The following is a 10045-nucleotide window of genomic DNA, read 5'->3' as shown; positions in this document are numbered from 1 at the left end:
TAAAAGTTTACTTACATTCAGCACTGGACAGACTTTTGAACTTATACCCTTTGTTTAACCCTTCACTACAAAAGGTCTCCAAGAAGTAGGAAAAATCGAGAGGATAAAAAACAATAAAGCAGAAAACAAGGCAACGGATTGATGTGGTGACGTCTGCCATGTGACGAGCAATGACGACGAACTTTAGACCTCACATAAAAGATGTTTAAAATCACTAATGTTACGCAGATGCATTTTATTTCTGTCCTTAAGAACAGAATCTCACTTTCTCTTTTCTGTCTTTCCGTATCCCACATTCTTCTTCCGTCTCAATTTCTCAGGCTATTGTTCACGCTTTCTTAAAATTATTCTCTTCCATTTTTTATGCACTTGATCTCTTCATTTTAATCAGACTGCTTTGGCACGGGGTTAAGGTTAATTATGATAAAGAAGTTACACTCCGACAACTGACATTAAGAGCTGTCTCTCTAAAAACCTCTTCGCTCATTAGTTTCACTTGGTCTTCAGATGTACGAGTGTTATGCTTACCGTGTGCAGCAGCAGCAAGAGAGAGAGAGAGAGAGAGAGAGAGAGAGAGAGAGAGAGAGAGAGAGAGAGAGAACAAGGAGAGCGAGTAAGCTGAGAAGACTGGATGGAATGTTAGAGCCGAAGAAGCGTGAGAGTGGAAAGAGGGTGATAATAGCAGGGAAGCGAGAGTGGAAGGATGGGGGGACTGGACGAAAGTGAGAGTGGAAGAAGAACGAAAAGTGGAAGAGAGAGAAAAGGAGAGTGATAGTGAAAGAAGGGTGGAAAGTGGAAGTAGAGTGAGAGAGAAAGGGGGAGTGAGAGTGGAAGGTGGGTGACAGTGGTGAAAAGTGTGAGAATTCAAGAAGAGTGATATGAAACTAAGAATGAAACAGAAGAATGAGACTGGAAGAGAGTGAGACTGTAGTATGAAAGTGGAAAAAGAGTGAGAGTAAAAGAATAGGTGTAAGAGTGAGAGAGTGCAAGTGGAAGGAGAGTGAGAATGGATTTATAGATAAAGAATGCACAAGGAAGGAGAGTGAGAATGGATTTATAGATAAAGAATGCACAAGGAAGGAGAGTGAGAATGGATTTATAGATAAAGAATGCACAAGGAAGGAGAGTGAGAATGGAAAATTATAGAGTGCAAGAAGAGTGAAAGCTGGAGGAGAATGAAAATGGACGCAAAGTGAGATGGAAGGAAACAAGAGTGAGACTGGAAGCAGAATGATATTGGAAGAAGACTTGAGAGTGGAAGAAGAATGAAAGTGTAAGGAGAATGAGAGTAGAAGAAAGGCGAGAGTGGAAATAAGAGTGGGAGTGTAAACAAGATTGGGATAAGAGTGAGAAGTGGAGTAGGAGTGATAGTAGAAGAATGAATAAAGTGTGACCGAATCAGGATAGAAACAAGTGCAAAATGACTACATGCGGGAGATTCAGGACGGTTTGATTAATGTCCCTCGGTTTATAATTGTGGTGTGGTGTTGTGTGGTGTGATGTGGTGTGATGCGGTGGCGTGATGTGGTGAGATGTGATGTGATGTGGTGCGGTGTAGTGTGGTGTAGTGTGGTGTGGTGTGGCTTCGCTGAAACCGCTAAAATCTACGGGAGTGACGCGCCTCGTTTCCAAAACTCGTCAGTGAGAGATAGACGGACAGAGTCACTCCTGGAGATGCTTCCACATGTAAAAGCGAACGAATATTAAGAAATTATTTAAAGTGCTGAGAGAGAGAGAGAGAGAGAGAGAGAGAGAGAGAGAGAGAGAGAGAGACAGACAGACAGACAGACAGACAGACAGACAGAGGGAGGGAGGGAGCATTTGGAGAAAGAACGAATAGTAGATGGATGAGAGCAAGAAAGAAGTGAAAGCGTTCATAAGTTCGTTAAAGAAGTTCAGTGCTTCCAGAAGCAACCAAGGACCTGAAAGGCTTATAGTATTAGAAACTTCAACGCCATAGAAGAGGCATATCATAAAAAGAAATAATCCGTATTTTTAATGTATAACTTTTAACATCATGGAAGCAAGTGATCTACAGCCAAAAACATATACAGAAATTTCAATGACGAAATTTCAACCCCAAAGAAAAAAGTTATAGCGAAGAAATAATGTTAAAAGGAAATGTCAAAGTTCCGTATACTTAGAGAGTAATTCAAGACCAGAAAGAATCATAGCATAAGATATTTCAACTCCCTTAGGTGAGTGATTTAGAGACAAGAAGGGATAGGAACCCTTTTCACTTCAGAATGTTCAGTGCCCTAGAATACAGTGGTAGTAGCTCAAGAAAGATTACTATGCATAGAGATTTCAATGCACAGGAAGGTAGTAATCCACAGCCAAGCAGGATGACTTTGGCTCATATTCTAAGCTGCGGTGGAGATTTCGTAACACGTCTTTCTCTGCGATTTATTCGGCAAAGTACACTTCAGTATCCATTTGTATGCTATGAAAAGAGGATAAATAGCGTACACGAGAATTCAATGTGTACTGTATTATACAAAACAAGTCGTTAAGACAAAGGTGCTACGTTACCCCCTATGACATTTAGAATACCGCTCTTAAAACATCAGCGGACAAGGATAAAGGGATAGTGAAGGTTAAGTAGAAAATACCACAAAAACTGGGCTTACGAGGGTCTGGCGCCTAAAAATGGGCATGTGTCCTATCACCACATGTCCACACACACACACACACACACACACACACACACACACTTTATTATATGCTGGAATGAATTTGAGATTTTGATGAAAGCTTTCGTAGTTTATTGAGAGAGAGAGAGAGAGAGAGAGAGAGAGAGAGAGAGAGAGAGAGAGAGAGACACTTAAATTCATGATGTACTTAGTTCATCGGTCAAACAACTTTTAAATCATGCATCAAAGTAATCTACTATATCCATCAACAGCTCACAGTAACTTGAGCCATCCATCTACAACCCTCACAATTACTTCGTTACTGCTGTAGAGTGATGTATTGGTCTGTTCTTGCTGGGTGCGACTTTTTTTGTTTTACCATAGGAACCACCTACAGCATTAGAGTAGTTAATAAAGGCTACATCTAACCTCCCCAGTTTGAAAAGTCTCTTCCCCTTTTCCCTACTCATCATCATCCGTACCTCTTTTCCCACCCTAGGATGGGATGAGGTAGGGTCCACAGAGTTAGGAAAAAAATAAAATAAAAGGAGCTGATAGAAGAAATGAACCAAACTCTCTCTATAGCTAAATAAAATCGTCTGGAGATCCGAAGAGGAGGAAGAAGACTAAATGTCGTCCATGCAGTAACTCAAACTTGTCCATCAGAAAATCAGAAAATCCACCAACCTAAACTCCCTTGTCTTACATATCCCAAAATTCATCAACCAAGCCTCTCTCACCAAACAACCATCCACTGTGATTGCACTGACTGCCATCCAACGAAAATCTTTAAATTACTCTTCAAGGGGGAATTTAAAGTCACTAATGTAGCAGTTCGTATATGCATACAAGGTTTATAAGTTCATACATATTATCAGAAAAAATAATGATTGGCTCATCAAGACGGATTCATTCATGGATACTTGGTCAGACTGGGGGTGAGTTAATTCTGTCCATTGCTTTCCCTCCAGGAAGGTTGGCTCCTTCAGTGGACTTAATTTGGACTGATACAGATGCAGGAGAGAAACAAGAGGGAGTCATCCACCTGTGTCCCACACTTACCTCTTAGTTCATCCGCCCTGACGTAGTGGATGTTTTGCTCCTGTGCCGTGGCTAGGTGGATGAGGGCACATATCCACAACACCCCCATAGCTCCCACAAGAATAGCTGCTTTGCCCATCGCGTCAAGCACACTCACACGCACTCGCACACGCACGCAGACACACTCAGGAGTCACTCTCGCTTTCCTTCGTTTCTTTCCCTCGGCTCTCACTGAATAGCAGGACGATATGCACACTTCTGTTTCGTAATTATTTCCTTCCTCAGTCTCACTTTCCTCTTCACTGAAGATAATCCTCAGCCAAGTACAAAGAAACTTTTAATTGGTACTTCTTGTTCCTCAATCTCACTTTCTTTTTCCCTGCAAATGAAGCAGTGACACAGGCTTATAAACTGTGACTTTCAGGACTTTTGGGCTTTGTCACAATAAAGGTTGTTTTCACCAGTGTATTGGCGCCAGAGGATTAAAACAGTGACTCTCCTTAGGTTTTGGGCACGGTAGAGGTTTTGTTTTTCTCGGGCAGTGTAATAATCCTTTGACACTGTTAGAGACACTTCATGTACACTGTTTCACTTCGCGTCCTATTTATCACCTTCATCAGAGAGTAATATTGATTTTATTTTCGGAAGAAGAGGATTAAAGACGTAGAGGAACGCAATGAAAGAGAGAAACTGAGGGAACGGATGGAGCGGGCGGGGATGTGAACTGAACGACGGCAAGGGAACGTATGAGGGTCTGGGAGCCAAGGGCTGAGGGGAGGGGCTAAGGGAAGGAAGAGGGAGGGTAGAGGGAGAGAGTAGGAGGGGAGGAGAAGGGCCAGGAGTGCCACAGCCAGTCAAGAGCTTCACTGCCTCCTACCCTGACGCCACTGATTCTCTCTCACTCTCTCTCTCTCTCTCTCTCTCTCTGTTTATCATACCATCAATTTCTTTCTTCATGTTCGTTTAGACATCTGTTTATTAATACATCTGTACCATAATATGCCTCTTCATGGAATTTCTGTTTCCTTTCCTGCGTTCTTCTTTGCTATCCTTATCTCATTCTAGTAGTTCAGTTACTCTTCTAGGAGCTGCCTAGCATGGGGCAACCGGCCTACTGCAGTTATCCTCTCTTCTTATGTTCTTATGTTCTTTTATCCCCTCTCCATTTATCCTTCATATTCTCTTGATTTTGTTCCCTTACATAAGTCCTAAAAAGTATTCAAATGGTCCCTGCTATTTATTTTTTTTTTTACCTCCGCCGAAGAAGGTTATGTTTTATCCCACGTTGGTTTGTTTGTCGGTCTGTTAGCAGGATTACTCAAAAAGTTATGAAAGAATTTTGATGAAATTTTGTGAAAAGGTGGGCCATGAGCCAAGGAAGAAACGATTAAATTTGGGGGCGGATCTGGACACGGATCAGGAGTATCCTGCGCAATATCCAAAAGTTCTCAATGAGTTTCAACGAAAAGTTTTGGAAAGATGGGCCATGGACCAAGAAAGAACTGATTAAATTTTGGGGCGGATCCGGATCCGGATCCGGATCCTATATCCACGGATCCAGATCCTGATCCTTTTAAATGGCAGTGGCATTGGCGGAGGTATGAGCTTTCTGAGTGCTTTCAAGTTTTTCAGATTATTCTCCTGCTGTTCAGTTGGCTCTTTCATTTGTTTACTTCATTTTCATTGATACTTCTGTCTTTCCCTTTATCATGCCCTTCTATGTCACTCCTTCTTCCTGCTATCTTCACTCTCTCTTTTCCCCTCTCCTTCTTTCATCAGGCATTTCCTTTCTTCATTACCCATCTGTCCTGACCTCTCTCATTTTACGCACATTTTCTCTCTCCCTCTCTGCCTCTCTGTCTGTCTGTCTGCCTGTCTGTTTCTCTCTCTCTCTCTCTCTCTCTCTCTCTCTCTCTCTCCCAAATTCTGTTTTCTTCCTATTAGTCAAATTATGTGAACTTATTCATGCACGACTCAAACTCCAAGTAGAAGAAAAACTACTTGTAATTTGCATAAAGGAACCTAGACAATTATGCATATTAGGATAAAGCACAAAATTGCCATAGAACGAATAGTAAGTTGGAGGGAGGGTGGGGAGAGGTATATGAGTGAGGTAGGAATAATCTGAAGAAAGGGCAGCCTGATGGCGCAGAATTGACTGACATATAGAAGTAAATCGACTACAAGCACCCCTTTCCGGATCAAGCGTATTTGTATCTATTTGTCGGTCTGTCTATCTGTTTTTCTAACTATCCATCCATCCATCTTTATAGATTCATATTTGTAGGGAAAAGATTTTACATTTTGTATTGCTGAATTTGAAGTTGCTTAGTTGATACATTGAGAAGATTCAGTTAGCGTAACATAGCTTTATTATTTGAGCTGCAGGTTTGTTCTTAGCTTCTTCTTCGTTGTCCTATTATTATCATCATTAGTATTGTTGTTGTTATTATATACTGTATGTATACTGTACGTTATACACACACACACACACACGTATACAGTATATATATATATATATATATATATATATATATATATATATATATATATATATATATATATATATATATATATATATATATATATATATATATATATATATATATATATATATATATATATATATATATATATATATATATATATATATATATATATATATATATATATATATATATATACAGTATATATTTACCGGTCCCAGGTTCGAATCCCGGCTGGGGCAGGGAACAGTTTAAGAACTTGAATTTCATATATAATTAGACTTTACTGATCTACCAGAATACCCTTCGACATGTCGTAAAAATACCCTCGCTAATACCAATACACCAGTCCTGTATGAGACAGCCCTAGCATGTATTCAATATGGACGGTGGGTGTTAGAGTCGAAGTGGTGACATGTAGAGAGGTGTAAGGTACGTAGGAGAACTAGTGGGCCTTGGGAGCAGGCTGTGATGCCTATGCCCAGAGTCGGACACATAAAAAAAAAGGATAGAGAGATAGATAGATAGATAGATGGGTGTATACATCAGTACAGCCACCATCACCATTTTGAAAGAGAGAGAGAGAGGGGGGGGGATGATGTAGAAGTGGCATGAGATAAAAAAAATAGTGTTGACTGCGGTTCAGTATAGAAAACTGGTACCAAGGACAATCTCTCTCTCTCTCTCTCTCTCTCTCTCTCTCTCTCTCTCTCTATTATTAAACGACAGTAACATGGAGGGATGGCTGGATAGTTGTATTATGGATGGATGGATGGATTACTCAGTCAGAGAGATATGCTTTAATGACTGAGTTGATGATTAGATGGATGGATGAATGGATGGAAGCATGGATGGAAAGATGAATGGATGGATGATGGATGGATGGATAGATGGATGGAAGCATGGATGGAAAGATGAATGGATGGATGGAAGGATGGATGGATAGATGGATGGAAGGATGGATGGATAGATGAAAGGAAGGATCGTAAGACTGATGGATGGATGAATGACAGAATGAATAAATGGATGGGTTAATGAACGGGTAGGTGAGAGATGGGATATTGATCGCATGCAAGAATTAACAAGAGAATCAAATGATTTTTTTTTTTTTTTTTTTTTTATGTGTCCGACTCTGGGCATAGGCTTCACAGCCTGCTATCAAGGCCCAGCAGTCCTCCTACATACCATACACCTCTACATGTCACCACTTCGGCGCTAACACCCACCGTCCATACTGAATACATGCTAGGGCTGTCTCATACAGGACTGGTGTATTGGTATTAGCGGAGGTATTTTTACGACATGTCGGCGGGTCTTCTGGTAGATCAGTAAAGCCTGATTTAATGAAATTTAAGATCAGGATGGATGAAATGATGGTTTGGTGGATGAACTGGAAGAGAGAGAGAGAGAGAGAGAGAGAGAGCAAAGTAATTTGAGATGGAAAGCGACAGCGACGAGAGAAAGTAAGAGTGAAGAAGACAGAGAATTACAGAGTGAGAATAATGCGGTTTTAAGAGAGAGAGAGAGAGAGACAGACAGAGACAGAGAGACAGACAGACAGAGACAGAGACAGATAGACAGAGTTTTCGGTCCACACAGGAAGAGAGAACAGAGAAGCTAGCGTGAATGAAGGATTTAGGAACACAAATAAATGCTCACAGAACTTTCCGTCTGGTTTAAAAACGTAGGATTGGAGTAATTGCTGGAGAGTGAATAATTGCTGAGTGAAGGCGGAGAGAGGTGGGGAGAAAGTGAAAGAAGGAAGGAAGGAAGGAAGGAAGGTAGGAAGTTTGGATCGAAGAAAATAGAAAATGAGATTAAAAGGGGAGAAATGGAGAGAGGAAAGAAAGAAGCAAGGAAGAAAAGAAAGGAAGAAAGGAAGGACGGAAAAAAAGAAGGAATGAGTGAAGGAAGGAAAGAAGGAAGGTAGGCAAAAAGAAGGAAGAAAGGAAGGAAGGAAGGAAGAAGGAAGGAAGGAAGGAAGCAAAGAAGGAAGGAAGGAAGGAAGCAAAGAAGGAAGGAAACAAGGAAGGAAGGAAACAAGGAAGGTAGGAAGTTTGGATCGAAGAAAATAGAAAATGAGATTAAAAGAGGAGACACAGAGAGAGGAAAGAAAGAAGCAAGGAGGAAAAGAAAGGAGAGAAGGAAGGAAGAAAGGAAGGAAGGAAAAAAGGAAGGAAGGAAGGAAAGAAAAAAGAAGGAAGGTAGGAAATAAAGAAGGAAGGAAGGGAGAAATGAAGAGAAAAAAAGGAATGAAGGAAGGAAAGGAAGAAGGAAGGAAGGAGGGGAAGAAGGAAGGAAGGAAGGAAGGAAGGAAAGAAAGTAGGAAGGAAGGAAGAAAAGATGGAGGGAGGATGGAAATGAAGGAGGGAAGAAAAGAAGGAAGGAAAAGAGGGAGGGAGGGAGGAAGGAAAGAAAGAAGGAAGAGAATAAGGGAGGAAGGAAAGAAAAACGAGGGAAAGGAGGGAAGAAGTAAGGAAAGAAGGAAGGATGTTGTAATATAATTCAAGAGAGACTGAGGTGGGAGGAGGGAGAATAAGTGAGAAAGGGTGGAAAGGGAGGAAGGAAGGAAGGAAAGTAGGAGGTAATGAAGGAAAGAAGGGAGGAAGCATGAAAGGAAGCAAATAATGGAGGGAGGGAATGAGGAAGTAAGGAAGGAAGTAGAGAAGGGAAGGAGGGAGGGAGGAAGAAAGGGTAGATGGAATGAGGAAGAAATTGGAAAATAAAGGGGAAAGAGTTGAAAGGAAAGAAGAAATGTTGGAAGGAAGAAGGAAAGAAAAAGGTGGTAGGAGGGTGGGAAGGAAAGGGGAGAAACAGAAAGGAAGGAAGGAGAGAGAAAGAAAGAGGGAGAAAAGGTAAGAACGATGGGATGCAGGAAAGGGAGAGAGGAAAGGGGACTGGAGAGAAAGGGAAAGCGTGGGAAAAGGATGAAGAAAACATAGGAAGGATACGATAGGGCAGATGAGAGAGAGAGAGAGAGAGAGAGAGAGAGAGAGAGAAAGAGAAAGATTGTAGAGGGAAAGGAAAGGAAGGAAGGAAAAAGGGTGGCAGGTAGGCTGAGAGTGAAGGACGTCAGGAAGCGGGAAATAAAAAAAGAAAACAGAAAATAAAACAAAAAGAGAGTGTGAGGCTGTGAGAATTTAAAAATGGGAGAAGAGAACAAATAAAAAATTGAAAACAGGAAAAGATGTTCATAGGGAAAAAACAGAATGAATAATTGAAAAGAAATAAAGATGAGAAGAAATAAACAACCAATTGAGGGATGAGAAATGAATATGAAAGTAAAAAGAGATGGCATTGAGCAAGATGTGTTAATGAAGGAAAACGAAGACACATGAAAAGTGTATGAAAAAGATTATGAGGACTGATAAGAGAAAATTAAGGGCTATTGGGAAGGGAAATTGAAAGTAGGAAGAGGTGGAAAGAAACACAGGCTTGAAAGTTTATATACGAAGGGAAATAAACAAGGAAAGTGGAAGAATGTTTGAGAGAAGAAAAGACAAAAATATATTTGGGAATACTGGAGAGGAGGAATGAAAGTGAGAGGGCACGAAAAAGAAAAGTGAGACCAGAAAATATGCATAAATTGGAGAAAAACAATATGAAGGAAAAAAATTGAGAAAAGATGAAAAGAAATGATAGGATAAAGTTATGGAAAGGAGAAAATATGAAAGTTGGGGTAAGGAGGATTAAGACGGTGGTGGATGATAGGCAAGAGAGATAGAGACAATAAACAAGAAGAGGTGCCAAGGCACAGCAAGCCCGTCCCAAGCAGTCATTTTAGTGTTGACGTATAAACTCAACAGGATATCTAGTCAAAGATGTCACATATCAAGTATGGAGTAAATCGGATGAAATGTGACGATTTTATGCCCATTTAAAATT

At 40.6% G+C, this 10045-nt stretch overlaps 1 protein-coding gene across 1 annotated transcript in view; it reads right to left on the bottom strand.

The window, feature by feature from the left end:
• LOC145402657 (uncharacterized) overlaps positions 1 to 10045 on the bottom strand; it is a 272624-nt gene that overhangs the window by 242057 nt on the left and 20522 nt on the right. Inside the window, exon 3 of the mRNA XM_080274642.1 lies at positions 3696 to 3905. Coding sequence (XP_080130768.1) covers positions 3696 to 3905 — 210 coding nt within the window. The remainder of the gene's footprint in view (positions 1 to 3695; positions 3906 to 10045) is intronic.

The sequence above is a fragment of the Coenobita brevimanus genome, chromosome 58 (genome assembly GCF_032717465.1).
Source record: "Coenobita brevimanus isolate Jiangsu-jjx chromosome 58, ASM3271746v2, whole genome shotgun sequence".
Lineage (NCBI taxonomy): Eukaryota > Metazoa > Arthropoda > Malacostraca > Decapoda > Coenobitidae > Coenobita > Coenobita brevimanus.
This window is presented reverse-complemented; position numbering and strand designations above follow the sequence as displayed.